Below are 18,692 nucleotides of genomic sequence, written 5' to 3' on the forward strand. Positions count from 1 at the left end.
CCAGTCCCTAAGAGGATTGCGAACATTGTTACTAGGGAGTGGGATAGACCAGGTATTCCGTTTGCTCCCCCTCCTGTTTTTAAGAAAATGTTCCCCATACCTGACACCATGCGGGACTCGTGGCAGACAGTCCCTAAGGTGGAGGGAGCTATTTCTACTCTCGCCAAGCGTACAACTATACCTATCGAAGATAGTTGTGCTCTCAAAGATCCTATGGATAAAAAATTAGAGGGTCTCCTAAAGAAAATTTTTGTTCATCAAGGTTTTCTTCTCCAAACTATTGCATGCATTGTTCCTGTAACTTCTGCAGCTGCTTTCTGGTTCGAGGCTCTGGAAGAAGCTCTTCAGATGGAGACCCCATTAGAGGATATTATGGCCTCTAGTTATCAACGTGTCTACTTACCTGCCTTCGCCGGCCCAATACGCCCGCCTAAGCTCGCCTCACATCGCCACTGCGGACCTGAATACACTCGCCAAAGTTATCAAAAAAGCTGTCAAAAAGCCGCACACCAACTACGGGGCGATGAGCAGCGGACTGTGATAGTTATCACTCATCCGATCTCGCTGCTCTTCGGCTTTTCTACAGCTTTATTGATAAGCTGTCACTAAGCACCCACACTAAACTACACTGTTCTATCCCCTATACTGGAGCCCCCCGCAACTAAATAAAGTTATTAACCCCATAAACCGCCGCTCCTAGACCCCGCCGCAACTATAATAAATGTATTAACCCCTAAACCGCCGCTCCCTGAGCCCACTGCCACTCTAATAAACTGATTAACCCCTAAACCGCCGCTCCCGGACCCCGCCGCCACCTACATAATACCTATTAACCCGTATCCTGCCCCCCCATCCCGCCGCCACCTATAATAAATTTATTAACCCCTATCCTGCCGATCCCGTACCCCGCCACAACTAAATAAATTGTTTAACCCCTAAACCGCCGCTCCCGGACCCCGCCGCAACCTATATTAAACTTATTAACTCCTAATCTGCCCCCCCTACACCGTCGCCACCTATAATAAATTTATTAACCCCTATCCTGCCCCCCTATACCGCCGCTATATATTAAACTAATTAACCCCTAAACCTAAGTCTAACCCTAACACCCCCCTAACTTAAATGTTATTTTAATAAATCTAAATAAAATTACTGTTTATTAACTAAATTAATCCTATTTAAAACTAAATACTTACCTATAAAATAAACCCTAATATAGCTACAATATTACTAATAATTATATTGTAGCTATTTTAGGATTTATTTTTATTTTACAGGCAAATTTAAATTTATTTTAACTAGGTGCAATAGCTACTAAATAGTTATTAACTATTTAATAGCTACCTAGTTAAAATAAAGACAAATTTACCTGTAAAATAAAAACTAACCTAAGTTACAATTACACCTAACACTACACTATCATTAAATAAATTATTCCTATTTAAAACTAAATACTTACCTGTAAAATAAACCCTAAGATAGCTACAATGTAATTAATAATTACATTGTAGCTATTTTAGGATTTAGATTTATTTTACAGGTAAAACTTTGTATTTATTTTAACTAGGTAGAATAGTTATTAAATAGTTATTAACTATTTGATAACTACCTAGCTAAAAGTAATACAAAATTACCTGTAAAATAAATCCTAACCTAAGTTACAATTAAACCTAACACTACACTATCATTAAATAAAATAAATTAATTAACTACAAATACCTACAATTAAATACAATTAAATAAACTAACTAAAGTACAAAAAATAAAAAAATATTACAAGATTTTTAAGCTAATTACACCTAATCTAAGCCCCAAAATAAAAAAATGCCCTACCCTATTCTGAATTACGAAAGTTAACAGCTCTATTACCTTACCAGCCCTTAAAAGGGCCTTTTGCGGGGCATGCCCCATAGAAATCAGCTCTTTTGCATGTTAAAAAAAATACAACCCCCCCAACATTACAACCCACCACCCACATACCCCTACTCTAACCCACCCAACCCCCCCTTAAAAAAACCTAACACTACCCCACTCAAGATCATCCTATTTTTAGCCGTCTTCAGCCAGCCGACCACCGATGGAACAGAAGAGGACATCCGCAGCGGCCGAAGTCTTCATCCAAGGGGCGCTGAAGAGGTCTTGCATCCGATAGAAGTCTTCATCCAAGCGGCGTCTTCAATCTTCATCCATCTGGAGCGGAGCGGAGCCATCTTCAAAGCAGCCGACGCGGAGCCATCTTCATCCACCGACGCCTACTCGCCGAATGAATATTCCTTTAAGTGACGTCATCCAAGATGGCGTCCCTCGAATTCCTATTGGCTGATAGGATTCTATCAGACAATCGGAATTAAGGTAGGAAAAATCTGATTGGCTGATCCAATCAGCCAATCAGATTGAGCTTGCATTCTATTGGCTGTTCCGATCAGCCAATAGAATGCGAGCTCAATCTGATTGGCTGATTGGATCAGCCAATCAGATTTTTCCTACCTTAATTCCGATTGGCTGATAGAATCCTATCAGCCAATCGGAATTCGAGGGACGCCATCTTGGATGACGTCACTTAAAGGAATATTCATTCGGCGAGTAGGCGTCGGTGGATGAAGATGGCTCCGCGTCGGCTTCTTTGAAGATGACTCCGCTCCGGATGGATGAAGATTATAGACGCCGCCTGGATGAAGACTTCTATTGGATGGAAGACCTCTTCAGCGCACCTTGGATGAAGACTTCGGCCGCTGCGGATGTCCTCTTCTGTTCCATCGGTGGTCGGCTGGCTGAAGACGGCTAAAGGTAGGATGATCTTCAGGGGGGTAGTGTTAGGTTTTTTTAAGGGGGGTTTGGGTGGGTTAGAGTAGGGGTATGGGGGTGGTGGGTTTTAATGTTGGGGGGGGTTGTATTTTTTTTAACATGCAAAAGAGCTGATTTCTTTGGGGCATGCCCCGCAAAAGGCCATTTTAAGGGCTGGTAAGGTAATAGAGCTGTTAACTTTCATAATTTAGAATAGGGTAGGGCATTTTTTTATTTTGGGGGGGCTTTGTTATTTTATTAGGGGGCTTAGATTAGGTGTAATTAGCTTAAAAATCTTGTAATATTTTTTATTTTTTTTAACTTAGTTTTTTTTTATTTTTTGTACTTTAGTTAGTTTATTTAATTGTATTTAATTGTAGGTATTTGTAGTTAATTAATTTATTTTATTTAAGGATAGTGTAGTGTTAGGTGTAATTGTAACTTAGGTTAGTTTTTATTTTACAGGTAAATTTGTCTTTATTTTAACTAGGTAGCTATTAAATAGTTAATAACTATTTAATAGATATTGTACCTAGTTAAAATAAATACAAAATTGCATGTAAAATAAATATAAATCCTAAAATTGCTACAATATAATTATTAGTAATATTGTAGCTATATTAGGGTTTATTTTATAGGTAAGTATTTAGTTTTAAATAGAATTAATTTAGTTAATAATAGTAATTTTATTTAGATTTATTAAAATAATATTTAAGTTAGGGGGGTGTTAGGGTTAGTGTTAGACTTAGTTTTAGGGGTTAATTAGTTTAATATAGATGGCGGCGGTATAGGTGGGGCAGGATAGGGGTTAATAAATTTATTATAGGTGGCGGCGGGATAGGGGGGCAGGATAGGGGTTAATAGGTATTATGTAGGTGGCGGCGGGCTCCGGGAGCAGCGGTTTAGGGGTTAACATGTTTATTATAGTTGTGGCGGGCTCCGGGAGCGGCAGTTTAGGGGTTAACATGTTTATTATAGTGACGGTGGGCTCCGGAAGCGGCGGTTTAGGGTTTAATCAGTTTATTAGAGTGGCGGTGGGATCCGGGAGCGGCGGTTTAGGGGATAATACATTTATTTATTTGCGGCGGTGTAGGGGGGGACAGATTAGAGGTGTTTAGACTCGGGGTACATGTTAGGGTGTTAGGTGCAGACGTTTCCCATAGGAATCAATGGGATGTCGGGCAGCAGCGAACATGAACTTTCGCTATGGTCAAACTCCCATTGATTCCTATGGGATCCGCCCCCTCCAGGGCGGCGGATTGAAAACCAGGTACGCTGGGCTGGAAAAGTGCTGAGCGTACCTGGTAGTAGTTTGATAACTACCAAAAGTAGTCAGATTGTGCCGAACTTGCATTCAGAACATCTGGAGTGACGTAAGAATTGATCTGTGTCGGCGGATCGAAGCTTACTTCACAAAATTCTACTTTTGCCGGGCAGCAGGGCTTGATAACTTAGGCGAATTAGCCTCGCCACAAATACGCTACGGAATTTCAGCGTATTTGTGGTTGACGGCTTGATAACTTGGCCTCTATGGATAGAATTAAGGCCCTTAAGTTGGCTAATTCTTTCATTACAGATGCCGCTTTTCAACTGGCTAAATTAGCGGCAAAGAATTCAGGTTTTGCCATTTAGCGCGCAGGGCGTTATGGCTTAAGTCCTGGTCAGCTGATGTGTCGTCAAAATCTAAACTTTTGAACATCCCTTTCAAAGGAAAGACCCTATTCGGGCCTGAACTGAAGGAGATTATTTCAGACATCACTGGAGGGAAAGGCCATGCCCTCCCTCAGGATAAAACAAATAAAATGAGGACCAAACAAAATAATTTTCCTTCCTTTCAAAATTTCAAGAGTGGTCCCTCTTCCTCTTCCCCGGCTGCAAAGCAAGAGGGGAATTTTGCTCAATCCAAGTCAGTCTGGAGACCTAACCAGGCTTGGAACAAGGGTAACCAGGCCAAGAAGCCTGCTGCTGCCTCTAAGACAGCATGAAGGGGTAGCCCCCGATCCGGGACCGGATCTAGTATGGGGCAGACTCTCTCTCTTCGCTCAGGCTTGGGCAAGAGATGTTCACGATTCCTGTGCGTTAGAAATTGTTTCCCAGGGATATTTTCTAGACTTCAAAGATTCCCCCCCAAGGGGGAGATTTTACATTTCTCAATTGTCTGCAAACCAGACAAAGAGAGAGGCGTTCTTACACTGTGTAGAAGACCTACATACCATGGGAGTGATTCACCCAGTTCCAAAAGCGGAACAAGGGCTAGGGTTTTACTCTAACCTGTTTGTGGTTCCCAAAAAAGAAGGAACTTTCAGACCAATCTTGGATCTCAAAATTCTAAACAAACTCCTCAGAGTCCCATCTTTCAAGATGGAGACTATTCGGACTATTCTGCCACTGATCCAGGAGGGTCAATATATGACCACCGTGGATTTAAAGGATGCATATCTGCACATCCCTATTCACAGAGATCATTACCAATTTCTCATGTTCGCCTTTCTGGACAGGCATTACCAGTTTGTGGCCCTTCCCTTCGGGTTGGCCACGGCTCCCAGAATTTTCACAAAGGTGCTAGGGTCCCTTCTGGCGGTTCTATTACCGCGGGGCATAGCAGTGGCGCCTTACTTAGACGACATCTTAATTCAAGCGTCGACTTTCCAACTAGCCAAGTCTCACATGGACATCGTGTTGGCTTTTCTGAGATCTCATAGGTGGAAGGTGAACATAAAAAAAGAGTTCTCTCTTCCCTCTCACAAGAGTTTCCTTCCTAGGGACTCTAATAGACTCGGTAGAAATGAAAATATTTCTGACGGAGGTCAGGAAATCAAAACTTGTAACCACCTGCCGAGCTCTTCATTCCATTCCTCGGCCATCAGTGGCTCAGTGTATGGAGGTAATCGGACTAATGGTCTCAGCAATGGACATAGTTCCATTTGCTCGCCTACACCTCAGACCACTGCAACTATGCATGCTCGAACAGTGGAATGGGGATTATGCAGATTTATCTCCTCAGAAACATCTGGATCAGGAGACCAGAGATTCTCTTCTCTGGTGGTTGTCACAGGTTCACCTGTCCCAGGGAATGTGTTTCCGCAGGCCAGAGTGGGTCATAGTAACGGTAGATGCCAGCCTACTGGGCTGGGGTGCAGTCTGGAACTCCCTGAAAGCACAGGGTTTATGGACTCAGGAGGAGGCTCTCCTCCCGATAAACATTCTAGAACTGAGAGCGATATTCAATGCGCTTCAGGCGTGGCCTCAACTGGCTGTGGCCAAATTCATAAGATTTCAGTCGGACAACATCATGACTGTAGCTTATATCAATCATCAAGGAGGAACACAGAGTTCTCTAGCGATGATGGAGGTGACCAAAATAATTCGATGGGCAGAGACTCACTCATGCCATCTTTCAGCAATCCATATCCCAGGGGTAGAGAACTGGGAGGTGGATTTCCTAAGTCGTCAGACTTTTCATCCGGGGGAGTGGGAGCTCCATCCGGAAGTATTTGCCCAACTGACTCAGCTATGGGGCACACCAGAATTAGATCTGATGGCGTCCCATCAGAACGCCAAGCTTCCTTGTTACGGACCCAGGTCAAGGGATCCCCAGGCAGCACTGATAGATGCTCTAGCAGTGCCCTGGTCCTTCAACCTGGCTTATGTGTTTCCACCATTTCCTCTCCTTCCTCGTCTGGTTGCCAGAATCAAGCAGGAGAGAGCTTCTGTGATTTTGATAGTACCTGCATGGCCACGCAGGACTTGGTATGCAGATCTGGTGGACATGTCATCCGTTCCACCGTGGACTCTGCCAATGAGGCAGGACCTTCTAATTCAGGGTCCATTCAAGCATCCAAATCTACTTTCTCTGCGTCTGACTGCTTGGAGATTGAACGCCTGATTTTATCAAAGCGTGGTTTCTCTGAGTCGGTCATTGATACCCTGATTCAGGCAAGAAAGCCTGTCACCAGGAAAATCTATCATAAGATATGGCGAAAATATCTTTATTGGTGTGAATCCAAGGGTTACTCATGGAGTAAGATTAGGATTCCTAGGATATTGTCTTTTCTCCAAGAAGGATTGGAGAAGGGATTATCAGCTAGTTCCATAAAAGGACAGATATCTGCTTTGTCTATTCTTTTACACAAGCGTCTGGCAGATGTTCCAGACGTTCAGGCGTTTAGTCAGGCTTAAGTTAGAATCAAGCCTGTGTTTAAACCTGTTGCTCCGCCATGGAGTTTAAATTTAGTTCTTAAAGGGGTTCCGTTTGAACCTATGCATTCCATAGATATTAAGCTTCTATCTTGGAAAGTTCTGTTTTTAGTAGCTAGCTCTTCGGCTTGAAGAGTTTCTGAATTGTCTGCTTTACAGTGTGACTCACCTTATCTTGTTTTCCATGCAGATAAGGTGGTTTTGCGTACCAAACCTGGATTCCTTCCTAAGTTTGTTTCTAATAGGAATATCAATCAGGAAATTGTTGTTCCTTCTCTGTGTCCTAATCCTTCTTCCAAGAAGGAACGTCTGTTGCACAACCTAGATGTGGTTCGTGCTTTAAAGTTCTACTTAAGAGCAACTAAAGATTTCCGTCAAACATCTTCATTGTTTGTTGTCTATTCTGGAAAGTGGAGAGGTCAAAAGGCTACGGCAACCTCTCTTTCTTTTTGGCTGAAAAGCATCATCCGTTTGGCTTATGAGACTGCTGGCCAGCAGCCTCCGGAAAGGATTATTGCTCACTCTACTAGAGCAGTGGCTTCCACATGGGCTTTTAAAAATGAGGCTTCTGTTGAACAGATTTGTAAGGCGGCGACTTGGTCTTCGCTTCATACTTTTTCCAAATTTCATACTTTTGCTTCTTCGGGGGCTATTTTTGGGAGAAAGTTTCTACAAGCAGTGATGCCTTCTGTTTAGGTACCTGTCTTGTCCCTCCCTTCATCCGTGTCCTAAAGCTTTGGTATTGGTATCCCACAAGTATTGGATGAATCCGTGGACTCGATACATCTTGCAAGAGAAAACAAAATTTATGATTACCTGATAAATTTCTTTCTCTTGCGATGTATCGAGTCCACGGCCCGCCCTGTCTATTTAAGACAGGTAGTATATTTTATTAAAAAACTTCAATCACCTCTGCACCCTATAGTTTCTCCTTTTTCTTCATAACCTTCAGTCTAATGACTGGGGGGTGGAGTTAGGGGAGGAGCTATATAGACAGCTCTGCTGTGGGTGCTCTCTTTGCCACTTCCTGTTGGGAAGGAGAATATCCCACAAGTATTGGATGAATCCGTGGACTCGATACATCGCAAGAGAAAGAAATTTATCAGGTAAGCATAAATTTTGTTTTTTAAAGAGTGGAGAATTCATCTCAAATCCAATTTGAGTTTGTTTTGGTGCTTCAGTAATAAAAATACAAAATTGTGGAATATTCCTGTTTAGGACAAGAATATTATTTTATTGTATTTAAAGTCAGCCTTTTACTGGCCAATTATTTAACCTAGACCCATTACAATTTAGCATTGTGACACACTACTCTGCCCTATAATTGTGATTTCATCGTTTCAGCTGCCACCTTTGACGTATTTGGATCTAGTCCTAAGCAGCCAGCCCAGGACTTACTTGGTCCCTTCCTCAGTGCTTCCAATACCACAAGTGGAGATCCTTTCTTGCACACTACAAGAAGCCCCTCACCTACTGTTCAGGTTGATCCATTCAACATAAGTAAGTGGCCAATATGGTTGTGAATAAAGTAGTTGCAATACTGAATTATTTTCATGGCATGATAAAAAAGACTGAAAATCCAAAATGTTTACTATATCCAGCAACACAAGCAACAATTAATTTAATATTGTCAAAAACAAATATTGGGTCTATTTAAGTCAATTGGAGATGTGTGTAAAATGCTTTGTATAGGTTTTTGTGTGGTCTGTTAGGAAACCCATTTATTTCCTGTAATGAAACCGCTAAATAAAGCATAATTAAAGGGACAGTTATTTTATTAGTGCTATTGTATGCATCTGATTCACTAAAGCTCCCTCATCTCTCCATTTGTTACTGAATCCGATAGAATAATATAGGGATTTGTGAAGCAGGAAGTGCTGAGATCAGTACAGACCAGAAGACTATATAAATCACTGCACTTTTATCATTTGTTAGAGTTTCTACAAATGTTTTATATGTAAAATAGTAACCATTATAATTTGTACTGAATTAGCGCCACCAACAGTGTCTATTCAGCCTGATGAATCTGGGCCATGGAACTGGGGAAATGCAACGAGTAAACCAAGTGAGTACGAGCGTCTGCTTTTTTTCCCCTCTGTTTTCTTTAAAAATAATTTTTTGCCATAAGATTACTACATTTATTATGATGAAGGTATAGATAATAATTTAAAGGGACAATAATGTCAACATTAAACGTGCATGATTCAAATAGAACATGCCAACTTTCCAATTTACTTCTATTATATTTGCTTAGTTTTTTTGCTATCTTTTGTTGAAGAGAATAGCTAGATAAACTGATCCTTTAATGAGGCCTAAAGCTTAATTAGTCTTTATGAGCTCTCTGTTTGCAGAATGATGATACTTGTGTATTGAGTTTCTGACAGTTTATTGTTTGACTTCCCTTGACTATAGTTCTATATTAAGCCCTTGATTTGGACGGACTTTGTATTTGACTTTAGCTTATTTTTTTACTCACCCTTTGTTTAATGTTTCTGTACTGACATTTCCCTGTGAGGCTTTGATCCGGACTACTTTGACTTTTAATTTTATTTTTATTTTGGATTCCCCTGATATCACTAGAAGTGCATTTAAGTCATTTATGCAAGTTTGTCTTTTAAGGGCAGCAAAAGAGCTGAATGCCCTTTTCAGGCCAATGCCCATACAAATGCCCTTTTCAGGCCAATGCCCATACAAATGCCCTTTTCAGGCCAATGCCCATACAAATGCCCTTTTCAGGCCAATGCCCATACAAATGCCCTTTTCAGGCCAATGCCCATACAAATGCCCTTTTCAGGCCAATGCCCATACAAATGCCCTTTTCAGGCCAATGCCCATACAAATGCCCTTTTCAGGGCAATGGGTAGATTAGGTTTTTTAGATATTTTTTTTTTTATTTTGTAATGTTAGTGGGTCTTTGTATTTTTTTTCAGGTAAAAGAGCTGTTTAACTTAAGGCAATGCCCTACAAAAGGCCCTTTTAAGGGCTATTGGTAGTTTATTATAGTTTAGGTTTTTTATTTTGTGGTGTTTTTTTTTTTTTTAAAAAGGGTATTAGAATAGGAATAATTTTTATTGTTTTGGATTACTTTGTTTGTTATTTTTTGTAATGGTAGGTTTTTTTTTTTTTTTTATTTTAGTGTTTTTTTTTGTGTAATGTTAGTTGTTAGTGTAAGGCAGCTTAGGTTTTATTTGATAGGCAAGTTTGTATTTATTTTAACTAGGTAGTTATTAAATAGTTAATAACTATTTACTAACTAGTCTACCTAGTTAAAATAAATACAAACTAACTATTAGTTATATTGTAGCTAGCTTAGGTTTTATTTCACTGGTAAGTTTGTATTTAGTTTAAAATAGATATTAGTTAATAATTGTAACTTTAATTTAGCTCTATTCAAATTATGTTGAGGTTAGGGGGTGTTAGGGTTATGTTAGGGTTAGGCTTAGGGTTACGTTAGGGTTAGGTTTAGGGGTTAATATAGTTTAATTTAGGTTGTTGTGATGTGGGGGCTGGCGGTTTAGGGGTTAAAAGGTTTATTTAGTCGTACTGATGTGGGAGGCCAGAGGTTTAGGGGTTAATAACTTTAGTTAGTGGCGGCGATGTCGGGGAGCAGCGGAATAGGGGTTAATAGATTTATTATAGTGTGGGCAATGTTGGGGTGCAGGGGAATAGGGGTTAATAACTTTAGTATAGTGGCTGCGATGTCAGGGAGCGGCAGAATAGGGGTTAATAAATGTCATTAGTGGCGGCGATGTCGGGAGCGGCAGATTAGGGGTTAATAACTTAAAAATAGTGTGCGACACGTGAGGGCCTCGGTTTAGGGGTTTATATGTGTTTAGTGCACTTTGTAACACTTTAGTTATGAGTTTTATGTAACAGTTTTGCTGTGTAAAACTCATAACTACTGCTTTCAGATTGCGAAACGGATCTTGTCGGTATAAGGTGTATCGCAAGCTTTTTAACCTCATTGCAAAACTCGTAATGGCTGCGCTTTGGGAATCCCATGAAAAAATTAAATTTTTCTGAGTGCGGGGACTGACGTTGCGTTACAGGCTAAAAGGCTTGCGGTACAGCTATACAGACAACACTCGTAATGGCTGCCGTGCTGTTTTAACGCTGAAATTACCATGTTTTCAGCTTTAAAACCCAAACGCAAAACTTGTAATCTAGGTGAATGTTTTCTTTCTTTGGTTTGTGTTTTTGTGCTATAAAATGCAAATAATAGAAATAATAAATATTACCTTTCTGATTGAAGTACTGCACTAATGCGCATACAGGGAGTGCAGAATTATTAGGCAAATGAGTATTTTGACCACATCATCCTCTTTATGCATGTTGTCTTACTCCAAGCTGTATAGGCTCGAAAGCCTACTACCAATTAAGCATATTAGGTGATGTGCATCTCTGTAATGAGAAGGGGTGTGGTCTAATGACATCAACACCCTATATCAGGTGTGCATAATTATTAGGCAACTTCCTTTCCTTTGGCAAAATGGGTCAAAAGAAGGACTTGACAGGCTCAGAAAAGTAAAAAATAGTGAGATATCTTGCAGAGGGATGCAGCACTCTTACAATTGCAAAGCTTCTGAAGCGTGATCATCGAACAATCAAGCGTTTCATTCAAAATAGTCAACAGGGTCGCAAGAAGCGTGTGGAAAACCAAGGCGCAAAATAACTGCCCATGAACTGAGAAAAGTCAAGCGTGCAGCTGCCAAGATGCCACTTGCCACCAGTTTGGCCATATTTCAGAGCTGCAACATCACTGGAGTGCCCAAAAGCACAAGGTGTGCAATACTCAGAGACATGGCCAAGGTAAGAAAGGCTGAAAGACGACCACACAAGCTGAAACGTCAAGACTGGGCCAAGAAATATCTCAAGACTGATTTTTCTAAGGTTTTATGGAGTGATGAAATGAGAGTGAGTCTTGATGGGCCAGATGGATGGGCCCGTGGCTGGATTGGTAAAGGGCAGAGAGCTCCAGTCCGACTCAGACGCCAGCAAGGTGGAGGTGGAGTACTGGTTTGGGCTGGTATCATCAAAGATGAGCTTGTGGGGCCTTTTCGGGTTGAGGATGGAGTCAAGCTCAACTCCCAGTCCTACTGCCAGTTTCTGGAAGACACCTTCTTCAAGCAGTGGTACAGGAAGAAGTCTGCATCCTTCAAGAAAAACATGATTTTCATGCAGGACAATGCTCCATCACACGCGTCCAAGTACTCCACAGCGTGGCTGGCAAGAAAGGGTATAAAAGAAGAAAATCTAATGACATGGCCTCCTTGTTCACCTGATCTGAACCCCATTTAGAACCTGTGGTCCATCATCAAATGTGAGATTTACAAGGAGGGAAAACAGTACACCTCTCTGAACAGTGTCTGGGAGGCTGTGGTTGCTGCTGCACACAATGTTGATGGTGAACAGATCAAAACACTGACAGAATCCATGGATGGCAGGCTTTTGAGTGTCCTTGCAAAGAAAGGTGGCTATATTGGTCACTGATTTGTTTTTGTTTTGTTTTTGAATGTCAGAAATGTATATTTGTGAATGTTGAGATGTTATATTGGTTTCACTGGTAAAAATAAATAATTGAAATGGGTATATATTTGTTTTTTGTTAAGTTGCCTAATAATTATGCACAGTAATAGTCACCTGCACACACAGATATCCCCCTAAAATAGCTATAACTAAAAACAAACTAAAAATTACTTCCAAAACTATTCAGCTTTGATATTAATGAGTTTTTTGGGTTCATTGAGAACATGGTTGTTGTTCAATAATAAAATTAATCCTCAAAAATACAACTTGCCTAATAATTCTGCACTCCCTGTACAAAAGTAATACAAATTATATAAAACTACCTTTAGTTTGCATGTATACGTTGTACATGTAAATATTATATTGTTGTTTACACTTGGTTCAATTTCCTCTCTAAACTGTCCCATTTTAGAGATATTCCAAAATCCAAACCTTTTCCGGTCCCAAGCAGTTTGGATAAAAGGTTTTCTACCTGTATTTAGATTATAACGTATTCGTATTATTACAAAAAGTACTTAAATGAAAACAAAATAGTAAAAGCATACACATAACTTTACTTCCTGTGACATTTTAAAGGTTCAGAAGATTTTCTATCGTCATATGAAAAAGACCATTATTTGAAATATTCAACATATTTTTTCTTGAAAAAGAAGGTTAAGTTAAAGCCCAATTTTGTAGTGATATGAGTGTAGTTTAATTTCTCGGTCACTATTTATTTGGTGATCATGGGAGATGTCTCCCTGCAATGGGCATATTCATCTTGAAACACCTAAGGAACAGTTTTCTATCAACACCATATTTATTTTGTGTAAAATAGATTGATAAACTGCAAATGAATATTGGTCATCGGTACTTAATACTATATTCTTCTTTAGGTGGTCTTGGGGTAGGAAGCAGATCAGCAGCCACCAGCCCAACAGGATCACCGCATTGCACCCCTCTGCATCAGTCTAAGCCACAGAGCCTTGACCCTTTTGCTGACCTCGGGGCTTTAGGTGCTAATTTAGCTGGTAATTTTTTTTTACACCATTAGATGAACAGTCAATCTCCCATTCATATTGATGCACATTTCTCTCTCTCTACATATATAATCAATATCACATTCTGCCTTTCTGCTGTCATTCTCAATGGATCTTCAGTTCTCTCTCTCTGTAATGTTACAGACATTATTTTTCTTATGTAAAATGAGAGTAGGCTGAACTGGGGCATTCCTTGGGCGTGTCTGAAGTTCTCTCACATGTCTCTTGCTATTATTTAAGTATTTTACCCCTGCAAGTCTCGCTGTTTTATCTTGCCAACTATATGCTGGTGACTTTGTCTTAAAATACTTACATTCCAGTCAAAATTTAAATGCACATAGATGATGAATTTCATCTTTGAATAGAGACATATTTGCAATATACACGTATTGTCAAAAATGCTTATAGTAACAGTTATATTTTAGTGTTAACATCTTTCTCTGCATGTGCATGTGACGCATAGCTGAATATTCTCAGTGCATCCGCATTTTAAATAATGCAACTGCTCAGAGCACCAGTGGGTCTTGTAGTATGTCAACAATTAAGAAATTGAGCCATTACCAGATGCTCTGTTTAAAATGCAGGTACACTGTATTTTCTAAACAAAATCTATTACCAGTTATTTTATACAATGTTATCAGTTTTGTTATGAATATTGTTCTTTCCTATTTCAGTAGAGCATCCACAAAGTGTATTATGTATTAGAACACAAAAATTATCATGGAACCCTTGTATAATTTTGTTAATGTAATTCAATATATGAAACAGTGGTTACCAACTTTATACTGGGATAATGTGTGCAATTTAATAACAGTCTGAATGATCTAATTTGCAAACTGTATTAAACTGTAATCCTTTTAGTTCTGATATGTTTATCAATTAAACCGAGAACAGATCAATAAACATAAATAATTTATTTAACTTGGAAATAATAAGCTATATTTTATTAAAGCAAAATGATCAGCATACTAATGAATGCATTTACTAAATTATTTTTATTTGCAATAGTTTGTGTGTTTAAAGGGACACTGAACCCAAATTTTTTATTTCGTGATTCAGATAGAGCATGAAATTTTAAGCAACTTTCTAATTTACTCCTATTATCAAATTATCTTCGTTCTCTTGCTATATGTATTTGAAAAAGAAGGCATCTAAGCTATTTATATGGTTCAGAACTCTGGACAGCATTTTTTTTATTGGTGGATGAATGTATCATCCAATCAGCAAGAACAACCCAGGTTGTTCACCAAAAATGGGCCGGCATCTAAACTTACATTCTTGCATTTCAAATAAAGATACCAAGAAAATGAAGAAAATTTGATAATAGGAGTAAATTAGAAAGTTGCTTAAAATTGCATGCTCTATCTGAATCACAAAAGAAAAAAATTGGGTTTAGTGTCCCTTTAAGATAGACAGAGAAATGTTTTTACTTAAATTCTTAGCATAGTTGACAAGAATCAAGTAAGCTAATAATCATGGCAAACCACAAGAAAAAGGGCATTTTATTATTGTTTTCCTGATTGACCCAGCTTTATTGACAACAGATCTAAAAAATTGGAATCCAGCAATGTGCAGGTTAACCAATAGGTGGGGCAAGAAAAAAAGTAACCTGTATAGCTGTGTTTTATTCTTTTTGTTTTGTAGGCGGGTCTTCATTTGCCAGTAAACCAACAACACCAACAGGTTGCAGTGCAGGTTTTCCACCTGTTAGTTCACCACAACACATAGGAGCAGGGAACTGGCAGCAGAATGCGGGATACTCTTGGTCGCAGACACAGGCAAAACCGCAACAAAATGTACCACACTCATCACCACAAAACAGACCGAACTATAATATCAGCTTTTCTTCCACGGGAGTTGGTCAAAATGATCGTGGAAAAGCTTCCCCCAATCCTGGTGAGTTTCCTGGATTCATTTGGATAAATAAGATTGATTATATACACAAGATAAAACATATGTTTTTATATATTAAATTACCAATTTGCAAATTTAGTCAAAATCTCTGAAGGGATTTGGACTCGAAGGATGCACTTGTATAGCACTTCTAACACCCCTTAAATAAAGGACATCATACTGAACGAAAAGACAACAAAAAGTTGGATTCATATATTAAAACATAACTTTTATTTTATTCAAAATTGCATAAAATCAATGTGTGAGTGAGTGTGGTTTAAAAATCACACAGGGACTCGAATTAGCATTAAAGTTACTGATGAATAATGGCTGGAAAACAAGATAAAACACAGAGCGCAACCCACTCTAAGTGTAAAATCATTTAATTTCAAACAATAAAAAAACGTGTAAATCGCACGTACAGTGTTACAAAATAAACAGGCACAATAAAACCAATCCCAGATTGTATCACCAAATGTCAGGGGTGTGATGTCCGTCACCTCGTAGCTCACAATCCCCAAAACGGCTTCCGGATCGCCGTGTGAGAATTCATCTTATGCCGAGGGATACTCCAAATGGCATTGATAACAGGGAAGCTGGGAGAAGTTCCTTTTGTGCCGCCTCGACGCGTTTCCTCAGGCTACGACCTTACTTTCTCAAGAGGATGTTTGGAGTGACGTCACTTAGGTCTTTTAAACAGTCCCGGTAAGGCGTGCCTCTCAAAGGAGTCATATCATTGGTTGTGACTCATCAGTGATGTTTAGGTAAGTCTTGCACGTTACTAATAAACAAAAAGTCCTTTCTGAATAAGCTATAAAAATATAAAAAGTCGAAGTATCAATGCAACAACATTAGACAGTGTTATTTCAACACAAAATGCTACATTTAAAATCATGTATTTATACATTTAGAACGAATGATAGAAAAATTGTTACAATCTATTATGGCAAAGTAACAAAGAATGTAGATACTTTTAAACTAAGTCCACAAGACCTTAGTGGACCCTCCAGGTAGGCCGATAATTTCTGGAATAGATTCTCTTACCAGCAATTTATCGGCCTACATAGATTTCTTCCTCCAACCTCTGGTTCGAAGTACCAAGTCTTTCCTAAAAGACACCACTGAGACCATAAAAATATTTGAAGGAGTGAAGTGGCAGGAAGACTTCGTATGGTTGACATGCGATGTCTCCTCGCTATATACCTGTATTCCCCATCACCTGGGCATTAAAGCCATTGAAGAAAATCTTATTAACAGCAATCTCCCATCCATTCAAATAGATTTCATCCTTACAAGCATAAGGTTTATTTTAACACACAACTATTTTGAGTTCAATTCTAATTTTTATTTACAATTACAGGGGACATTCGCCCCATCGTATGCCAATCTTTTTATGGATTATTTTGAAAATAATTTTATCTGGTCCAATAATCCCTATAGTGGACAACTTTACAAATATTTTAGATACATCGATGACGTTATAATCATCTGGAGAGGGAAAGAAGAGTCAGTAGTAAATTTTATTGAACACATTAACAATAACAACCTTAACTTAAAATTTACCAGTAAAATAGAAAAAGAGCGGATTGAATTCCTGGATCTCATATTATTTGTAGATAAGGATAGGAAAATTGCAGTTCAAAATTATCGAAAACCAACTGATAAAAACGGATTTTTAAGTGCAAAGAGTGGGCATTTGCCCAGATGGAAAAGAAATATCCCTCTGGGCCAATACCAACGCATTCGTAGAAATTGTACACATTTGGACGATTTCTATGAAGAATCAGATATTCTGGACCAGAGGTTTAAAGAAAAGGGCTATGATGCGGGTCTCTTATCCAACATTAAAGATAAGGTTAAAAAGATGGATAGAAATAATATGCTTAATAAGAATAATGAACAACCCGATGGAAACACTATATGTAACGACATAAGATTTATCACTACATATAGTCAAGGGAGCAGAGATATAGAGAACATCTTGAAAAAACATTGGTCCATCTTGACTCTAGACCCTATATTGGGCAAAGTGTTGCCTGATGGACCAACTATGACTTTTAAGAAAAACAAAGATTTAAAAAATCTCTTAGCGCCTTCAAAACTTAAGAGCTTACCCAAACCCTCCGTAGTAAGAGAATCACACTGGCTCAGTAGAACCAATGGTACTTGGCCATGTGGAACTAAAAACTGTAATATGTGCAATCGCATCATTAAGGGGGATACTTTTAAGGATGCAAATAGCTCAAAAACTTTTAGATTACAGCATAAATTCACTTGCAAATCCACGTATGTGGTATATCTCCTCATGTGCGATTGCAAATGCGTTTATATAGGACGCACGAAAAGACATATTAAAAATAGATTCAGTGAACATCTTAACAATATTAAAAACAAAGTTGATAATCACAGTGTACCTTACCACTTTTTAAACTACCATAATGCAAACAATTCTGGGTTACGCATTATGGTTATAGATTGGATCCCTCCCAATAGCTGTAAAAATAGATTAAGGAGTTTAAGGCAACGCGAAACATACTGGATCCACGAACTTCAATCCTTGAATACTGCAAGCAATCTGGGTCTCAATATAGACCTAGATTTACAAGCATTCATGTAACACACTACTGAACATTCCCCATGAAAACGGATAACTGCTTCTGAGACCATCCGTGCTCATTTCACATTGTGTCCTTGTGGGTTTAAAAACTTCTGTCCAAAACTCTTGGCAATCTAGCATAATCATAAGGCCACATTAGGAGTCTACTTAGTTTAAAAGTATCTACATTCTTTGTTACTTTGCCATAATAGATTGTAACAATTTTTCTATCATTCGTTCTAAATGTATAAATACATGATTTTAAATGTAGCATTTTGTGTTGAAATAACACTGTCTAATGTTGTTGCATTGATACTTCGACTTTTTATATTTTTATAGCTTATTCAGAAAGGACTTTTTGTTTATTAGTAACGTGCAAGACTTACCTAAACATCACTGATGAGTCACAACCAATGATATGACTCCTTTGAGAGGCACGCCTTACCGGGACTGTTTAAAAGACCTAAGTGACGTCACTCCAAACATCCTCTTGAGAAAGTCAGGTCGTAGCCTGAGGAAACGCGTCGAGGCGGCACAAAAGGAACTTCTCCCAGCTTCCCTGTTATCAATGCCATTTGGAGTATCCCTCGGCATAAGCTGAATTCTCACACGGCGATCCGGAAGCCGTTTTGGGGATTGTGAGCTACGAGGTGACGGACATCACACCCCTGACATTT

The 18,692-nt window shown here is 39.1% G+C and overlaps 1 protein-coding gene across 1 annotated transcript in view; it reads left to right on the forward strand.

Annotated features, from left to right (window-relative positions):
* The window catches only part of DNAJC6 (DnaJ heat shock protein family (Hsp40) member C6), a 328,505-nt gene that overhangs the window by 216,108 nt on the left and 93,705 nt on the right, over positions 1–18,692 (forward strand). Inside the window, exons 13-16 of the mRNA XM_053693681.1 lie at positions 8,326–8,481; positions 8,975–9,046; positions 13,383–13,517; positions 15,171–15,422. Of these exons, the coding sequence (XP_053549656.1) occupies positions 8,326–8,481; positions 8,975–9,046; positions 13,383–13,517; positions 15,171–15,422 (615 nt within the window). The remainder of the gene's footprint in view (positions 1–8,325; positions 8,482–8,974; positions 9,047–13,382; positions 13,518–15,170; positions 15,423–18,692) is intronic.

Source organism: Bombina bombina, chromosome 10 (genome assembly GCF_027579735.1).
Source record: "Bombina bombina isolate aBomBom1 chromosome 10, aBomBom1.pri, whole genome shotgun sequence".
In the NCBI taxonomy this organism is placed as follows: Eukaryota; Metazoa; Chordata; class Amphibia; order Anura; family Bombinatoridae; genus Bombina; species Bombina bombina.